The sequence below is a fragment of the Pecten maximus genome, chromosome 5 (genome assembly GCF_902652985.1).
Source record: "Pecten maximus chromosome 5, xPecMax1.1, whole genome shotgun sequence".
NCBI lineage: Eukaryota > Metazoa > Mollusca > Bivalvia > Pectinida > Pectinidae > Pecten > Pecten maximus.
In genome coordinates, this window is record NC_047019.1 from 26333279 (window position 1) to 26353921 (window position 20643).

The 20643-nt window shown below is 36.9% G+C and overlaps 2 protein-coding genes across 3 annotated transcripts in view; both read right to left on the reverse strand.

Moving 5' to 3' along the window:
* LOC117327683 (tumor susceptibility gene 101 protein-like) overlaps positions 1-10725 on the reverse strand; it is a 28081-nt gene extending 17356 nt beyond the window's left edge. The window contains exon 1 of the mRNA XM_033884785.1: positions 10442-10725. Within this exon, the coding sequence (XP_033740676.1) occupies positions 10442-10486 (45 nt within the window). The 5' untranslated portion in view covers positions 10487-10725. The remainder of the gene's footprint in view (positions 1-10441) is intronic.
* LOC117327682 lies at positions 1802-8071 on the reverse strand. 2 transcript variants are annotated; one of them, XM_033884783.1, is made up of 4 exons: positions 7732-8071; positions 6827-6984; positions 6261-6337; positions 1802-5137 (listed from the first exon to the last, which is right to left on the reverse strand). In XM_033884783.1, the coding sequence occupies exons 1-4, from the start codon at positions 7945-7947 to the stop codon at positions 4041-4043; spliced, it is 1548 nt and encodes a 515-aa protein (XP_033740674.1). In that variant the 5' UTR covers positions 7948-8071; the 3' UTR covers positions 1802-4040. The 2 variants fall into 2 exon arrangements, with proteins under 2 accessions (XP_033740674.1, XP_033740675.1); XM_033884784.1 differs by having other exon boundaries at positions 6827-7006; positions 7732-7839.
* Positions 10726-20643: the final 9918 nt, after the last annotated feature.

The window sequence follows — 20643 nt, forward strand, 5'->3', positions numbered from 1 at the left end:
TAGGATGAAGGGTTCCCATCTATCCTTACCAGTAAATGTTGGCATCTTGTGGCGCTGCGGGCTTTTACTGCGATGTCGGTGGTGGCGGTGTCCATCTCTCCGATGTCGGTTGAAGTTGTCACTGGATGACTCCACATTAGGCTCCTCCTGACTCGAGAAATCTAAGTCAGATGGTTCACTGTCCGATGAGTCGGCACGGCGGTTTTCCACTCGGGCACGATGCGGATTGCGGGCACGCCTATTGTCAACGGCCCCTCGATCGGTTGAGCCGCGCCGAGAACCGTGGTCGTCCCGATTATGCCTATCATATGTGTGCCTCCCCCCTCCTGGGTCCCTATGGTATATTGACTGTCTGTCTACCGAACCTCTACGGGTATACTTAACAGCTGTATTCCCCACGTGGGTCTCCGTACCCATATTGGGAGGAGGTTTACTATCCCCCGAGTTATCCGGTTTAACACGGTTTGGTATAGTGAGGCCATCTATGTACCCTAATAAGGGAGTTTCTACATTGGGCCTACATACAGGTGCTGTGGGCAAGTCATGTATCTGTGGGAGTGGTATGGGTGTAGACCCCCCATAATCATTTGGTGGTAGATTGGTAGTAATGTTACCACCATAACCACCCAGGTCCCTGGAACATAAAGGGTCTAAGTCAGCAAATGTCTGGACTCCAGCAGATACTGGGTGCCTGCTTGTTACCTGGGGACCTGGTTGAAATCCATAACCTTGACATGGTAGATTGTCCCCAACATAGGATCTGGTAATGCCCATAGATACCGGTGGCTGATCCACAGAACTGTTCATGTTGTTCTGAGGTTCTGGAAAACCCCAAGATGTTTTAATTTCTTGTTGTTGAGGCGATATCTGTATCCCCCATGTATTGGCTTTAGATTGGGGAGGGTATGAGGTAACTTGATCCCTTATGTATCGACCATCCCTAGGTAGTACATTTATGATGCTGTCCAGATAAGGGTTACCTTGCGGAAGGGTCCCCGACATGACCAACCCCCCTGGTGCCTCCCGTTGTTGGGTGGGTTCCCCCCATACTGGCGGAAAGTCAGGAACTGTGGGTTCTAAGGGCTGGGGGTCTAGTGGTACCTGGTCATGGATGTACTGCGCCCCACTAGGGGTGGTTAGCTGAATTGTTCCCGGTTGTACCACCTTACCAGGAATTGTGGGATCGCCAGATCAAAGTTAACCACGCCCACCTTAACGACGGTTGTCAAGTAGGAAAGGCCCGTCATCAAACGTAAACAAATATGGCGGGCAAGACCGCTTTCGGCGACATACCCGACGACGTTTCTGCGGCATACCTGCCTTATACTCCTACCTTGCGACAGAAACAAAAGGCCATTTCTTTTGCAAGAGGTAGCTACATCAAATGTGTAACAATTAGCGGCGAAAGCAGCAGAAATGCGTGTATATCGGCCCGGGTTTACCGCAGCCAGAGGAAGTCGGAGGACCCTCACTCAACTGTCATCAATATAGACCTCGATCAACGGAAGATCACAGATGCGCATTGCAGCTGTAAAGCTGGGTAGGAATAATAAACTAGTTAAGATGTTCTGATTTGTTTGTTGTTTGTTTGTTTTTATTTCTTTTTGTATTTTGTTTGAGTGCATGTACAGTGTGTGATCAATTAGGCCTAACATGTTAGCCTATGTGTGCAAGGTTACGTTGAATGAATACGAAAGGCAAAAAGAAATATGCATGACGTTAGTGGAGTCACAAATGCAATAGAAATGGCACTGCATCTCCCATTCTGATCCAGTGAAAATAGAACAATATTAAGTGTAAATTAAGAAAAAATCATTTTAATTAAAAATTGTGAAAACAACATGAATACAGACATTAAAATTCAGAATAATTAGGCCTACAGTTTAGTACACATAGCATATTAATATATATCACAGATCGATATCAACAAAGCAGATAAATTGATTCCAGAAGGGAATGTTCTGTTTGCCTTATTGACAGTAGAGTTGATGTGATGACTAGTACTGTAACAATGTAACCAAATTAGGCCTATCAGTAGATCTATCAAAGTAGAACAAAAGTTTCAAAATATTGTTGAGAAAACAGCTCGCTCTCCCTGGATTTTCACTACAATATCCAATGGAAGCCAAAGCTGTTAAAACAAGTTATGGGGTCCTTGCACAAAATATTTCTTTTTTAATCATAAAATTAAATTCGTGTTGCAATGGTGCATGCATATCGTTTAAAATGAAATGATTTAAAAGCAATGATGGAATATGTCAAAACATATTGTACCGATGTATAGGCCCTAAATAGGCTACATTACACATATCATGATAGCGACTACAATATGTATGGCTATCAGGTTTTTAACATCCTACGACAGCCTAATTAGATATCAAATGAAAAAAGGATTCAAACCTGGGACAGCCGGTACTCTTATAATTACCAGACACACTAATGACTGAGCTACCTGGTAATTAATCCTGATCATCCCAGTCCAGTCCATCTACACAACCAAGATTATTCCTTTTACCTATCAGAAACAACATTACATTTTCTACAAGTAAAATTTTCATTTCCAGCAGTTGATTTTTTTACGGATTTTGATGTTCCTGATATTAACATGCATGCAGCTGTTAAACAGATTTTTAAACATTAAACAATGGGTATGTATATATATATATGTGTGGACATACTTCAGTAACTCAATAATTATGGCACTGATCATGAATTAAAGGACATTTTAAAATAAAAATTTGATTCAAATTACAAATCGATTTATCTGATCAATCTTGGTTTTTTTTTTAAAACTAATTTAATTACTGTACATTTTTATAACAGCATTTAAATCTTTGTTTAGATCTTACCTTCTTTATTTGCAGTCCTTATTGTATATACCGGAATGTATTTAAAAGTCAATATTAATACAATCAACTGCAATTGCCATCGATATGTTTGCAAGAGATCAATAATTGAAAACCAAAATTTACAGAATATCTGGACAGTGTGCACACATTCTTGCTGTGATAGTTATAATTGAGGAGTGGAAAATCGCTGGATTGAAAGAAGTTCCCTCTCAGCCTTCATCAACGAGTTTACCACAGCAGTGGGATAAACCGAGAGGACATAAAATAAAGCCAGAGCCTGTGTCGCAGATGGTCATATCCAGACCACTCAATATGAATCGGAAAAGGAAACCAGTTATTGCCTCTTTTGTTGACAATAGGTATACATAGTATGATACTCTTTGAGATACATATTCCTTTGGTAGGATGAGTCGCACCATTCAATATATCGTTTAATTTATTTGTAACACACAGAGTGTAGTGGAACTTCCTTTGAGGTTTTGATTGACAAATTGGTTAATTTTGTTGTTTATACATTCATTTACATATTTCAATTTCATCAATTAAACTGCAGAAGTTTAACATGTGAATATACAGTTGAGAGAATTCAACCTAAATATCATTTATCACATATATTAACATTGCAGGAAAATGCCCCTGACGACATCCGATATTGCTCATTTAAAGAGTCTCAGCAACAGCCCCATTTCATACTTGGTGGAAAATGGAAGTGACACAAGTACAGTTAATACCCCATTAGGCCCCCAGTTCATCGGTTCAGCTCTAAGCTATCATGTATGTATGCTGCATGATATTCAAATGTAATTGTTTTATAACTATTATTTATAAGGTTAAACACTTGATTTTCTAGGGATTTTAAACATCATACCAAATATCTTTCACATGCATAATGGGCCGTGGAAGCCAAGTGGTTAAGGTGTCCTGATCATAACATTTTATCACTGGCCCTTCACCTCTGGGTTGCAAGTTCGAAACCCTGTGGCAACTGCCTGGAAGTGACCTTAGGATGGAAGGTCGGTCGTTTTCCTCTGGGTACTCCAGCTCATTCTTAAATGACCCTGGTTGTATTAGGTAAAATAAAATAAACCAAACCAATATATCCCATGCATAACATAAAATACATGAAATATCTTAGACTGTATACTAAAAGAGGTATCAATGGAACATGTACAAGGCACAATACAAAAAAGATCAGTCTTGTATTAAATATGGCATGAAGTTTGTCAACAAACTACAAACTAACCAAACTTGGTTTATACAGCCAAATAAAGATAGGCTTATTTTGTCAGACAAAATTTTAAATTGCTTGATACGTGCAATAGCTCTTTCCACATGAACTCTGTGTTTTGCAATTTTTATAGTTTTTGAAACATCCCCTGGCTTCATCTGTGCTCCACTTGAAGCAAATGGTGGAATATTTAACTTGAGTCCAAGTTCCTTCAGTTCATCCTCAATAAGGAAACCCTTGTCAGCCATGATACCATCCCCTCTGTTTATTTTCTGTTGCTCAATGAGGTCTGTCAGAAGGTTAAGAAAACCACTTTCTTTGGTTAAAACTTTATCCGAAATAGATCCAGAAAAAAGCATTGAGGCAAAGATAACCGATCCTCTGGGATCAACACCAACTAGAGCTTTCAAGGTAGTACAGGATTTATAGTCCGAGTAGCACTGACTCTGTCGATTTAATGCACTTGGTTTTTGAATTTTGAGTTCTGTTCCATCGATGATAACAATCGTGTCAGGGAAATCCTCTTTGTACTTCGATGGCATATTCCTCACTATCTCCACTCTTTTGGGCCAAATCACAAGTGAACCAAGTTTGAAAAACATGTAATTAATCCAATTGGAAAATATTGTGCTGCAAGCCTGAGAAGAAAACATGAATAGGTTACTTAAATGTACAAAATCAAAATTTTGTCGTAACTTCATCAGCACAAGAAGAAGCTGGTCTTCCAAAGAAATATTTTTTGTTCCACTCACTGTTTTTGTAAATGTAAATGGCTCTTCTTCTGATGGGATAAAAAACTTGACCAAATTGTGAAATCTGTCACTGGAAAATCCGGTGTAGTACTGGTAATCTGATGGTTTCAAATTATTACAGCTGAACATGGCCTTGGAATCCCCCTGTACCTCATGGGAAGTTGTCTTTCGACATAACTGTTCATATTGAAGTATCATTTTGGAATAACCTTCACTTAAACGTGCGTTGTTTGATATAAGTTTGGCATGCTCCTGGTCTAATCTTCTGTTTTCAGCAGCCAGAGCCAGTAGGTCTAAAGGTTGTGTTTCTGAAAAATAGGAAATATCTGTTTAAAATACAAACACAAACTAATAGCAATTTTTGCTATGTACATATAGCAAATATTACACAGATAACAACTGTTCAATCAAAGATAAGAGAGGATGATATACATCAAACAACAAAAATTAAAAGTATTTTCTTTAAATTATTGATTTAATTACAGTGTATCTTCTCTTATTTCAATGAAATACTTGTATCATCCATAATATTATTAATTCATTATTCAATTTAACATATTTGTGTTGTGATGATCACATTAATTTTAGTTTGTATAATATCAGGCAGACTTCCCTTATAATTTCAGGCTCCCCTTATACAACCTGTCACTCAACCAAGGGAGGTAAATTCTGACAAATGTGGAGATATAGCATTTCCTAAGGAGCTACCCAGCTGTATTGATGTACCAGCACCAACACCAGAATGGGGGGATGTATCATTAACCCAAACAGAGGCACAGGATATTGAAAAGTCAACTCGCTCTCAGTCAGATACACAACTGTGGTTCACAGAGAGAAAGAAAAGAATCACTGCATCAAACTTTGGTAGGATAATGCTTCGAAAAAAAATTATAAATGATGCTTTCATGAGCACTTTTCAGGAGCGAAGTTTTACATCAGCTCCAACATCTTATGGAAAGGCAAATGAACTAATAGCCAAACAAATGTACATCAAACAAAGTGGCAACCATATCCATGATATTGGCCTTGTGATAAACCCCAAGCTACCCTTTATAGGAGCTACCCCAGATGCAATTGTCTGTGACAAAATGGTTACTGGATTAGTTGAAATCAAGTGCCCATATTCTGTGAGAGACATGACAATTGAAGATGCATGCACCAACAGCAACAAATTCTTCTTAGAAAAAAATGGAGGGAAATATGAATTATCTAATATGCATATGCACTGGTTCCAAGTGCAAGGGCAGCTTTTGGTCACAGGTGCCCAATTTTGTGACTTTGTAACTTACACAAAACAGGACTTCAACATTGACAGAATCCTTCCACATAAGGAAACCATGAAAACTCTGGTGGAAAAACTGACCCATTTTTATGTTGACCATTTCAAACCCTATTTTGCAAAGTAAAATATGGGGTATTGTAAACAGTTACCTTTCATAAGCAAATTGTCATCTTTCTGCATGTCTAATTGCACTTCAGATGGCACCACAATGCTCTCCATTTCGATGCTGTAATCAAAATAAAGATATTAAATACAAGTATTTGTTTTTATTTGGAGTTACATATTGTGTTGAATTCATAGCAACATATTAAAATGAATCACCTTGTCCAGAGTGTCTCCAAAGTGTGTGGAAGTGTCAATATTTTGATTTTGTTATATATGTACCATGTCCTATTAACTAACAGCTAGGTTCATTTGAGGATGTGCCAGGTTTGTTCCATTTTCCCACCCAGACTAAGGTGAAATCCAAATATTGTGTTTTAACACTACCTGCCAAAATGCCTCATGTGGGCCCTGAACCATATACAAATTTTTTTTTTACCTACCCATTGAAAAAAACATAGCTCAGGTTTGAAAAAAAAACAAAACAAACAATTTTTCAATTAAGGCCTGATCTGTATAATTGTTTTGATACAAAAGAATGTAGAAATAACTATGTTTATAAATGTATGTGTTTTAATTTTTTTTTTAAATAGAAATAATCAACATTACTAACTTATCATTTTCGTCCACGATATCCAGAATTTTTCGTTTGGTACTTTTTGTCAAATCAGGTCTTGGCATTGGTCTCTTTCTGCTTGGTGTTATCCTGTCATAGGGAAGTGCAGACCTTGGATTTGGATACAAATCGGATGGCTTCCCATCAACAAAATGCTACAATAAGAAAATGAAGATACTGTAAATGAAAAAAAAAATACAAAATTTGATTCCCAGTAAAGGCACAGGTAAAAGTCATTTTATTAAAATAGTATAATATATTATAATAAATAGTTATATTTTTATGGTACTATATGTGTAAGGTGCATGCAGAGAGGGATTTTATTTCATTTACTGGTTGTTGTTTTTTTAAATACATGTATGCTGTCTCAGGTGTCATATCCATCTAAAAGTAATTCATTTTGATAGATCTATAGATTGGACAAGTGCCGGTTTGTCTGACAAATATTTCTGTTATTGAAATGAATTCATGCCAGAGTTAGTTGTTATTAAATCATAGAGCTGAACTGCTTTAGCCTTTAAAATAAATCTTTAAATAGGATATATATACAGTCATAAAATGTAAACAACAGCTAATATTAAAAAATAGTCAGAATTACCTATGCTGTATATAAGGACTAGACATGTCCTTGTGATTCAAGCGTACGCATGTCCCTGTGGCTGATTTTTTCTTATAGAAACATGCACTGTGCTAAACATGTTCAAACACTCGGTAGAAATACTTTACAATTCGTATGGTATCGTACATCCAGCCCCCCCCCCCCCCCCCCCCCCCACACACACACACACACATGTACGCATACGCTACATACGACCTATTTCTGTGAGCATGGCAGTCATCTAAAGTAGTTACTACATTATCATTTATATAAAGAGGATATGACATTGAAATATCAATATTACCTTAGAACAGACAAACAGGTGTTTGGCTTTACTACGCTCACGCAAGATTTCTTCGTTCAGTTGTGATTGTGGTCTGCCACACAGTCTTATCCATTCTTTGCATTTTTCCAAACTCCTGCCGGGTTTAGGAAAGGGTATAAATGTCACCCCACCTTCCAGACGGTCGGGGAACCTGCTGTCCGTGTTACAGGTACCCCAGCAGCATCTTTTCACCATTGTTGTGACACTTCAGAAAAGTCCGACAGTGACGGGCAAAATGGCGGCGGTTTCATGTGTCGCCGAAGTTATTTGTAACGCGTCACGCGATTGGTCGAACTGATCTGTCAATCAAAATCTGGCGATCCCACAATTGACCTGGTAACAGCGGACTCCTCCTTCAAGAGTTCCGCTGTCCCCCTGTCTACCATAAATTTATCTAATTTTCCCCATAACTCTGTAAACTTGAGGTTCATGTCCCTCATTGCATCGTCCTGTTTATCCAGGCGACTTTCTAAATTTTTCCCAGGGGAATGGGACCCTCTCAAGGAACTGGGTGAATGGGGTGGTGAGGTTGGCCTCAGGTTCATACCTGTAATCCTTCCCTGGCATATCCAATCTAGCCAAGTGTCTTTACTAATTCTTAATTCCTTTAGGGAAGACAATGTTAATTCTTCCCTCCCCCTGATTTCTATTATCTTCCCTGCATAGACTTCCCCTATACCTGGAAGGGAACAGAGTTCCTCCTCTGTTGCTTCCCTTAAATTAATACAAGGCATGGTTATCACAGGAAAAATAAAGAAGGCAACACAGGTGGTGTAAATAAAGAACACAACACAGTTTTTGTATGCAAAAGGGGTGGTGTAAATAAAGAACACAACACAGTTTTTGTATGCAAAAGGGGTGGTGTAAATAAAGAACACAACACAGTTTTTACATGTGTTTGTAGGCTACTGTTGTGTGGTGCTATGTAAAATAACACCAATAATACATGTAATTATATCTAATCTATGCTATCCTAATACTAACTTAACACTAATTTCCTATAACTAAAAATAAGTTTCCCAACACTAACTACTCTAACCTAAAATACGTGCGATTATAACACACCTCCTCCGTACGCCGCCAAAATATAATGGGCGGCCCACAGCACAGGTGCGTAGCCGTATAAAAATAACTACCTAAACTAATTTCTAATTAAAAAAAACCTATGTCACTGTATAATTGTACACTCGGCCTTTGTATGCCGCCGATATGGGCGGCCCACACGATCAAGTGTACCAGCAAAAACACGAAAAAAAAACAAAAATGTTTGTTGGAACGACAATTAAATCGTTCCAACCTACCCTAACCTACAAATAGTTAGCAAAAAAAACCCTAATAGTCCGACAGAGTGTCGTTCTGCTCCGTAGGCAACATGTGCAGGTCAAAACAAAATGGCGCTGACACGTGCTGTCCGGAACAGGACGACACTAAGTTGAACAAACATGTAGAAAAAAATAGAATTTGGCGTGAAATTCTCACACACTCTGACACCAGTGTAGAGAAAACTGGTGTAGGGTTCTCACCAGCCTTCTCTAGAAGACTAATGAATGCTCCCGTATCCCAAAACCCATACAATACAGTGACGAGTACTCACGTTTAGTGGCTGTATGTGTGCATTGCAGGGTTCAGGATCAAAGAGAGCGCTCTCTGACACCCCGCGGGATTTTATACTAGCTCACGTGCGGAATGAGCTCCAACCAAGGGAGATAACTCCCCCGATTTTCACTACAACATAACACCTACCTTACATATATGCATAAATGAGATATTTATTTACTCCAGAACACCAATTTAGTCCCACCTAGGTGTTTTATTCCGTCGGTATAGACCCTTGCTTTACGCTAGGCAAAATTTCATACTTTACTCGATGCCATATTGCTAACCATGTAGGTCGCGGTCGGCCTAATTACCCTAATCAGTGGGCGATGGAGCGAAAAGAAAAAAATACATTTATTTTTTATATTTTACCATTTATAATTTATAAATAATGAATTTTTGAATTGAATATAATAGGTTTTGGGAAATAATAAGTTTAGTTTCCTTAATTTAAACTATGTAAGAAGAAAAACATAATAATTGATATGTGGTCTTTTCGGTCCATTGCGTTTCGATTCGGGTGGTTAGTCGTACTATCACCTACAAAATTGACTACAGTATTGACTAGCGTAAAGCGAGGGTATATATATACGGACGGAATAAAACACCTAGGTGGGACTAAATGGGTGTCCAAGGGTAAATAAATATCTCATTTATGCATATATGTAAGGTAGGTGTTATGTCACTCCTGATTTTATTGTTTTTGCACTAGATTCTTAGCGACACCAAACGGTGTCGGATAATTCCACGTTTTCATATAGTAGTGCGCTCTGGCCATACACCAGACATGGTGTCAGGGCCAGAGGAAACTCGGGCTATTTTCCCTCATGTGATGGGAATGGAAATATAAGATATTTTTTAATCAATATTTCAGCATTTAATATTTGCTTGTATATTATGTTACAAATACATGATAAACCTTATATATTGAAACTATCCAAGCCCTTTTTGTGGACCATCCTGTGATGTACTTTCATTTTGAATAATATTAAATCTAACCATATTACGTAAAATATAACATTCGACATACGCCTTGCCAAGTCACTTTGTTACCTATGAACGAACACTTAAATTGTATTCAGATATTACTTACCTTAGATAAAGACGTTTTCAGATAAGATTCGTAGTTTGTTGACATTGTTAATTTTTTTTGTATAACTTGATATTTCAAGTGTCAAATAAGTCACAAATACGTGTTGAGGTTACTGATAATTGAATGAATAATTATACATTGGTTTTATCCGAACTAATAAGTTACCGGTTCCAGAATTAAACAGCTGCATTCCTACATCTTAATACACAAACAATGTCAATAAATTCACATTTTCTGGTGAGGAAGATATGTCAGACATTTATGACTTTCTTTGAATCTTGAATCTTCGAAGCTTGTAACTGCTTATACTCCCCACCCAGCTTTACAAACACTTTGATGATAGTGATTTAGCAGGAATTACTGTCATTCCTAAAAATAGACTGTGACGTTATATTGGGAAAGCCCCGTTGAACTAATGTACACGTGTTGTTCGTGTTGTTATTACTTTGAGTAAATCACCAATCTAATCAAAATTGGATGTTCACATAATTTTTAGTCATAGTGATAATTGACCTAAAACTTCCTAAAAAATACTAGGTTCTAGCATCGAATAAAAATCGATAGGCAAACTGAACATTCGTATTACGCAATGCCATGTTCTGATGCTGTGCCGCAGTCATGTCATAAGATGTAACAGAACGCATAATTAATTGAATTTAAATCACTGCCTCCGCTAGGGATCAACCGGGACCTCTGACTTACTAGTCTTACGCTCAACCGATCGAGCTACAGATCTAGAGAATATCTCTCTCGCCGAGCGGTATATTGTGGATAGTATTACCAGGGTTACATACCCTACAACATGTACCAGGTGTGAAGATCAACTTACTGTAGGAATCTATTATCCTGTTATTGTTTACCGAGTCTCTGAAAATGTTTTCTACTTTTTATTCCACCTAAGTAATGTACAATTATGTATATACAGCTATATTTCTATAAGTTGAAATAACAAATTGTGCCAAGTCCTACTTTTGTAATCATTTTACAATAAAATATGTTTAAACTAAGCTATATTGAAAATTAATGCAATATTACAAATTCATTACCGGAAATGAGGATATAAACATGCAAAAATTAGAAGAAATGTTCATAGATATTATTTAAATGACATCGCGAAATTCATGAATATCATCGATCATAACTCTGTATTAGCCTTGTTGTCACGAATGTTGTAGGTAAAGTATATTACAACATAAATAATGGTGATAACATTTGACGTACATCAATTAAGTTGGAGATATCACTTTTATCAATTGATAACATCAGTTTCTGAATACAAGCAAATACGATTTGATCACAACAACGAATATGTGATATACATCACTACAATATGTATTGATGTCACCAATATGATAACTATTTAATGGATTGATGACATCACTTTTATGAATTGACGATAGATGAGTGGATTGTCTATAACTTTTTTGAATTGATAATATCACATTTATGAATTGATGGTGTTACTTTTATGAATTGATGATTTCACATTTATGAGTTGACGATATCACTCTTAAGAACCGATCGATATCACGTCCATAAATTGACGATAGCAGTTTTATGAATTGGCGATATCACTTTTATGAATTGACGATATCACTTTCTTAAAATGATGATATTACTAATATGAACTGATGATATCACTTTCATGAAATAATAATATAATATCGCTTTTATGAATTGATGATATCACATTGATGAGTTGACGATATCACTTTTATGAGGTGCCGTGGTGGCCGAGTGGTTAAGGTGTCCCGACACTTTATCACTAGCCCTCCACCTCTGGGTTGCGAGTTCGAAACCTATGTGGGGCAGTTGTCAGGTACTGACCATAGGCCGGTGGTTTTTCTCCGGGTACTCCGGCATTCCCCCACCTCTAAAACCTGGAACGTCCTTAAATGACCCTGGCTGTTCATAGGACGTTTAACAAGACAAACCAAACCAAACTTTTATGAATTGACGATATCACTTTTAGGAATTATTGATGATATAACTTGTATTAACTGATAATATCCAAGGTCGGATACAGGATGTTCAGTTAGGGGGGCGTGCCAAGTGATAGTTTTATAGACATTGCAAAATAATGTCGAAATAATGCTTTGGTATTAATTTAATACAAATCTAATTAACTAATTTGATAGAGTCTCTATTGTTTGATATGAAAAGTCCTTTTTTTGTACAATGAATATTGTAATTATAAAATAGGTGTCTGATTTATTTTATGCACTCGACACGATCCCATACATGTAGATCACCTGATCTTGTCAATATACAGGTGTGTTGTCTTTTTAACACCTGACTATTTACACTTGTTCCATTGCGTACGTGACCCCGGAACTACCAGGACAGTGTGCCTACTCCCTTCATTAGTCCGGTGTCGGTATCGATGTCGATTTCACGTGTCTCATTGACAGCTGATATACAAGAAGGGCGAGGTAACGTTATAGTTCACACGTATTAATTTGTTGAACGAATTTAATTCGACTGTAACTAAACCAATGTTAAATAGTCATCTGTGTTTGGAGTGATTGTTATTTCTTTATAAAAAAAGTCACGAATTTAAATTTAAAGTACACGTACAAATGTATTGTACTCCGGACACTATACATGGGATCGCCTTAGATGTTTTTACTATATTCTTTCTGTGCCATTTCATTCACAAAACTATGAGTTATGGTGACGTTAATTATCTAGTCAGATTTACTGTCACAATTAAAAGTAAAAACACATAATAGAACTGTTTATGATATCCGGGTTACTAGCCGAAATAAACACAACAGTGATTTGAGGTATACAATGTAATTCCGGTGTTTATAAACATACCCCTAATTAACAATACACGTATTGACACGGTATCATTTGAACTTCCTATAGGATCATCAGTCCTTCACAGAACAGGCTAGGCTCTCCCCGGATCATCTTGCACAATCAAATATATCATTTGTGTACGTATATTACCGAATGAACTGAAATTGAGTTATTTCAATGAAATGTCATTTCGAAGACATGTTGGTATGACATCTTTCTAAGTCTATTCTCATGACGCAGACACTAGTTATTAAAAAAGTCCAAAATTCAAACGCATTTTTTCTCGATTGTTTAATAGGGATAGCATGTATAGTCTTACGTCCTTCTAGTCTGAGCTTGATAATTGATGATTTGACGGAAGAGACTGGATTTGGTATCATTGCCAACTTAAGGACTGAGAGAAAAGAGAGGACCCAAAATGTAGTAGCTCCATGCAAATCATGCAGTGAGAGATGATAATAAGTACTATTCTTACGCCCAGCCTTACGGAAGAGATTATTACCATTAACCCCTTGCTCTCAATCAATCATTTGAAGTTTAAATGTTGTGAAATATATCAAATTAAAGTTTAAAGTTTTTCCTACTAGAAAAAATGATGTTATTGGTTAGGTTCAATAGCATATAAGAGCACACCAGTACTTGGAAGACAGTAACCCTGATATTTACAGTGGACTACGCAATCATGTTACAAAATGGCCGCCGTGGCTGCCATGTCAAAGTTAAGAGGCCGGAAAATGACAACTCTTAGTTTGCTCCCCTTCCTTAACATCCTCACCGATTTCCAGCTCAATGGCACCAGTGGAACTGGAGAAGAAGTTTAAAATATGTTTTTCAAGATGACTGCCATGGCGACCTAAAAATGTGTCTGTCAAGTTCACATACATGCCCAGAAAACGACAGGAAACGTTTATTTTTTAGTAAAACAATCACGACTTTAATAATCCAAAGTGTTAGGATTAAACCACGACACAAATGGGCTAATCGGTTTTGATAATCTTGTCGAATGTCACATTAAGCCGCTTTTGAGTTTAACCCCTTATAGGAAGATCACTCCTGGTATGACAAACGCCCCGTACATAATGTGTGTTTAATAGTGCTCACTTCCATGTACGTATATATAGTATATTGTTTTCTCCTCCACTAGAGTCCCTATACCGAGTCCCATTTTTGGAGGTAGGATGGCGCAGTGAAAACACGCTCTTTACTACTTTCTGCAAGTCGGCCTGGGTTCGATTCCCCGCCTGGGCGAGGATATAGTCTTGGATTATCTTAGGAATGTCTTGGGTGTTAGGTTGATCAACATAGTCCCATTATCACTGTAAAATAAATGACGTTTGTACTTGTATTGCATATATTTGTTTTTTCCCAATTTGTGAAATTTTGTTGAATAAATTAGGAGAGTGGTGGTCTGTTAGAACAGCTTGTAGTACTGTGGATTTGAACGTATTTCATTATTTAAACACAACTCGATTGGGCACAAGTTTTTGACAACTTAAAAAAATATTTACATTTGTCTGGCATTGTCACTATATAGTATGTTTGAGAGCTCTGGTATTGATATACGCTTAAATGCCATCCGTCACGCGCTACACTTATCAGCGTATTAATACAACATAAACCGGAACTACAATATCCAATAAACATTGTTTATAATTAAGTTTAACGACTAATTATTTTGTCTACATTATTTGTTATAAACAATATGTCATTTGCACATTACGTTGATAATAAGATGATTAACAAAATTGAGTTTTTGTTGTTGTTTTTTCTTCTTCTAATTTTCATGTACTATTTTGTTTGCCAAAAGCACGCGACCATGTTCAGGCTGTTCCAACGACTGACAAAAAATCTGCTGACTATCGGTAAGGCGGGAATAATGAATTTTGAATGTAAATCATAGCATTTAAAAAGAAAGTAAAAGGAATGAAAATATAAGTGTTGAACTGTTTTTTTTTCTCAAATAGATCATAAATATCATACAATAACAGTTCAATGCTTAAATAAAAGCCTACCACAAATATATGTTACAAAGATTGTAATAGCGACACAGTATACTTATAACAATAAGAAGAAAGACACATCTACAGATATAATAGTAAGATGAATGTTGCTACATCATAGACGACGTACACAATATAAATCTTTAAATACATTTAATTAAAATTAAATTCAAAACTGATGCATGGCACGATCTAGATAAATACATCCAATACACGTCACCTATCCACTGTAACTGAATCACAGGAGTCTAGGAAGTTGTTACAGCACACCTTAACCTGTCTACTGAAATCCATTGTAACTGACTCACAGGAGTCTAGGAAGTTGTTACAGCATACCTTAACCTGTCTACTGAAATCCATTGTAACTGACTCACAGGAGTCTAGGAAGTTGTTACAGCGTACCTTAACCTGTCTACTGAAATCCATTGTAACTGACTCACAGGAGTCTAGGAAGTTGTTACAGCGTACCTTAACCTGTCTACTGAAATCCATTGTAACTGACTCACAGGAGTCTAGGAAGTTGTTACAGCGTACCTTAACCTGTCTACTGAAATCCATTGTAACTGACTCACAGGAGTCTAGGAAGTTGTTACAGCGTACCTTAACCTGTCTACTGAAATCCATTGTAACTGACTCACAGGAGTCTAGGAAGTTGTTACAGCGTACCTTAACCTGTCTACTGAAATCCATTGTAACTGACTCACAGGAGTCTAGGAAGTTGTTACAGCATACCTTAACCTGTCTACTGAAATCCATTGTAACTAAATCACAGGAGTCTAGGAAGTTGTTACAGCATACCTTAACCTGTCTACTGAAATCCATTGTAACTGACTCACAGGAGTCTAGGAAGTTGTTACAGCATACCTTAACCTGTCTACTGAAATCCATTGTAACTGACTCACAGGAGTCTAGGAAGTTGTTACAGCATACCTTAACCTGTCTACTGAAATCCATTGTAACTGACTCACAGGAGTCTAGGAAGTTGTTACAGCGTACCTTAACCTGTCTACTGAAATCCATTGTAACTGACTCACAGGAGTCTAGGAAGTTGTTACAGCGTACTTCAACATGTCTACCGAACCTCTCCCTCAACTATAGTCCCAATTATTGTAATGTTTTTATTTTGACGATTTATGTTTTGGTCTGGTGTCTGTTAAAAGTTTGTGACTTAACCTTTCGTGCGCAATTCCCTGTTAAAGTTTTGGTGCAAGTTTATTCAGTAGCCCACAATTCAGTCAGATAATATGTTATTGTCTTGATTTTTGACATGAATGTTTATGTGAGGTCTAACAAAGATTATATGGATTTCATTAGGTAAAACAATTTCTATTTTCTCATTTAAATATTTCTTACCCATTTTGGACTTTTTGGGACAATTATTACCAAGTCCAAGTTTACATTATATATCAAACAAACAAAAAATAATTAGCTAGGGTCAGATGGGCTTGTTACACTCGTAGTTCAAAAAGACTTTATTCTCGTGTGTAAGAAGTACGTATTTTTTACGTTGTTAATTACTCAAGAAAATAGCTACAAACCTCAGAAACATATTTTCTCTATGTACTTGGTATGAAACAGCGGTTGGACTAATCATGAAGTAAGTTATGTCCTAAAACGTTAGAATAATTCGGTCTAGTTCAACTACAACACTTCACCTTGTAGTTATACGATACATGGACTTATCACCCCCTACCCACCCTGAACCTGGGCCCTATACGGGTAGGTACACGAATTATAAACTCATTATAAACAACAACAAACACCTGTCATTGTCACAATAATGGGGCTAGGATGTCCGGAGTCGGGTTGTACCTACGAGGAAAACCTTTGTGTGGTAAACATACTCTATCGATATACTGCATACTACCGAATCTTAGATAATGTATAGCCATAAACCAACGAGTGTATCTAGAGAATGATCATGCAAATGTGAATTTAATGGAAAGTATCAGTGATTTGATTAAAAAAATCAGCCAAGTACATGTAATATTTTATAGATTTACAATTTACGGCATGACAACACATTTAGAGAGTGTTTCACTACCGAGACGATTTCCGTCCATTATACTGACTTGTAATTAGATAACGTTCAATATTAACCAATCAAAACGATGCTCAACCTCCAAGGGTTCTAACCAACGCGGGACTCTTGCTCGCCATATTCCCCAGTGATTCCCAGATTATAGCCAATGATGGCGAAAAAGGGAGAGGGAAGTGACATCTATGTCGTGGTTTGCGCATTATAACATCGTGATTTCAAAATCGATTGCGGGCGTCTATATAAAAACAAACAATGGTTTAGTTTTACTACATCCTGAGAGACTATGCAAATAGTGGTATTTCTACCTCTCCTGTCCTGGAATATAACATTAGCTAATATACTGTGATATCTATTATTATCGCACACATGCAATCACCTGCAGTAAATACAGTTTTCAATGTATTGGTATTGCTTTGTTAGGTACGATATACTTTAAACTTCCATAATTGATAAATATCAATATTTTCTGTTTATAAATCTAGGTTTAGCATTGAAGAGCGGTATATCTGACATTCCGTGTGGCAATTCATGATGTCATAAAATATGCGGAAATGCGGAAACTGCGGTATATAACTTCTCCCTCCCCTTGTCGTCATCGTTAACTATAGTCTGGGAGTTGGCGAACAACAGACTGTCCAGCCTTGACGGAACTTTTACCCTAGGAGGGCAAACGTTTAGAGATTATTAACGCTACACGCTGACCAATGAATGAAGAAGTTGCGGTATGGAAAATACAGTTAGATCACAGTGAATCCTTTCTGGAAGCAGATTTTTACCCATTTTAACCTAGCGGATGAAGATAGAAGGAAAGAAGAAATAATCGTGAGTCCCCCGCATGCAACCCACTGTCCTACGGAACATGTAAAAATGAATACGGACGGATGAAAATCGGCGAAGAAAGGCATATAAGATAGTTTGGGATTTATATTTTATCAAATAAGGTAATTAAAACAGGAAACGAATAAGAGAGTAATTTATATTTTCGTTTTTACAGTTTTGAGTCGGTGGCAATCTTTGAGTTTTGTAGATGTGGAAAATGAAATGGTTTCAGGTTAGATTATGTAAAGAATCAATGTAGCTCAGGACGTACAATGTTTGTGATTTGTGATATTAAGCAGAATGTTACATTACAGAAATACTGCTTGAATAAATATTGTCATTATTTTGACCAGCGCCTCATCAGGTGAATGACAATGTATGGCATGTTAAAACCGACATTGGAGAGTTAGGGTGGCGGTGGGGGTGAATGGTGTAAGTAGGTACTCGGTGATGTACCGCCCTGACCAAGACATTCCAGGTGTGTACATTATATATATATGTGTAAACTATTGACGATAGTTCATTTTCTCCTATAATTATCGAAATGTGGATAAAATGATTATTTTTCTTCAGCTTGTTGAAAAATTTAAATCTCCCCATAACTATAGGAAAATAAAGAGATGTACATATTTTGGTATTATTGTCTCTCAGTTTTCCATCTTTCTCATTCTGGATCAAACCTTCCTCTAAAACATAAAAAACAAATAAAATGCGTTTTCTTATCGAAGACACAGAGAAGATGGCAAAACATGCGTATTTTTAAAGTATGATCGATATATTTGATTTTAATTTATTTGAGAAAAAAGACTTTTCAATGCTTCAAATGAAAAATATAGACTATGCCAAAAAAGGTCTGAGTGGATTCAATTCGCAATATTTATCCAGCATGCAACACCTTTGAAAGGCATTGCCACATACTTTATAATTGTACTAGGGTACTGACATTTGACATTTGGCTCCTTGTGGGGTTAGACTATCGGGGTAAAACTAAGGTATTTTGACATGTTTTCTGACTTCAACATTTTTTTTTTGCATTTTTGACGATATCAGAGATTTTACAGCTATTCATAAATGATGTAAATTACGGTTGGGTAACACAAATTAATTTCGTCAAGTACACAACACAAATCTTATTTATCCAATATGCAAAGCAAAACCAATTCATATATGTTAATTATTTATTGACAAATATTTGCGAGACAAGCTATGCTGTTCTACATCAACTCTTGTTTAAAACTTATTAGGGAATGTGAATTCGCTACTCCCCACCCTCAAACATAAGGGAAAAGACAACTAGCCCTAAAAGATGGTGTCTTCTTAGACTCAACCGGTGACCTTTCACATACAATTTACAGGATCTTTTTATTCATTAAAACTGAATAAATAAAGTCTACCAAATGTTTTTTTCCCTTTTGTTCAATCTCACCACTGAAGAAGTGAATTTGGTATTATATACTCTGCAAGCGTAGAAAGAAACGAAACGCAAGAATAAAGACGTCAAAGCGACTCATCCCCTTAATATCGTCATCACTTTGATAGGTTGATAGGACGTTAAACACCGAAGAACTTCAGTTGATGTAGGACAAAATGTGTGCCGATTCGGCCATACTAATCCCATATACATAATGATCACGAACTTACAGCAATACCAAAATATTAAACAGAAGGACGTTTTGAGAGTTCAATGTGTCCAGTGTTCTAAACTCCACACCTCGTGCTGATAAACCAAACTCTGATACTCGGGTTGAGATATCCATGTCCACAGAACAGGCCATTGTAAGATTCTATCAGTCACGAACCAGGGGGAATGGCTGTGGTCACAAAAAAGACGCAGACTGAAGTTTATTTATCATGTTTTCCCCTAACGTAGCCTAGATTACTGCGAACACCGTTGTATAAATTGAGAAAATATTATATTTTTTTCTTGATAATGATCATATTGTGTGAGACAGAGCAAATGTAGATAATGATATGATATGTCTGCGATGAACTTAGGTCACAAATCATCGTTACCTTCTCTCTAAACGTTGTCATCGTAACATGGTCTTTCCCCAAACAAAAACGTATTCATTAGTAACCGCAAATCAAGTTCCCGGACCTATATATTCCAGTTGTAGGTTTTCTAACAAAGAATATATACATAGATTAATTATTCCAATTTAAGACTATAGCTAATTAAGTTCTCCCAAATTAACGATTGTTGAAATCATTAGTAACTGCACTCTGACGTCATACACATATTGATTTGTCACATCAAGGTGTATAATCGTGAACATTTCCAGATATGTGCTGTTTTTAAGGGTTATTTTGTTCTCGTAACAACACCTGTATTAATTAATTCGTAGGTCATATATATACCTGTGGAAGCCAGGTGGGCTAGTTAGCGAGACATCCTCTTATTTAATTGTTAATTAGTCACGATCGTGTGTCGTCTAAACCTACGCTTTTGCGATCGTTTCCCGACTTGTTAAAAAATAGGGCGCAACTCTGGATATGAAGGCAGACGTGTGTTCGCAGATCACAGGCCGGTCACTCAC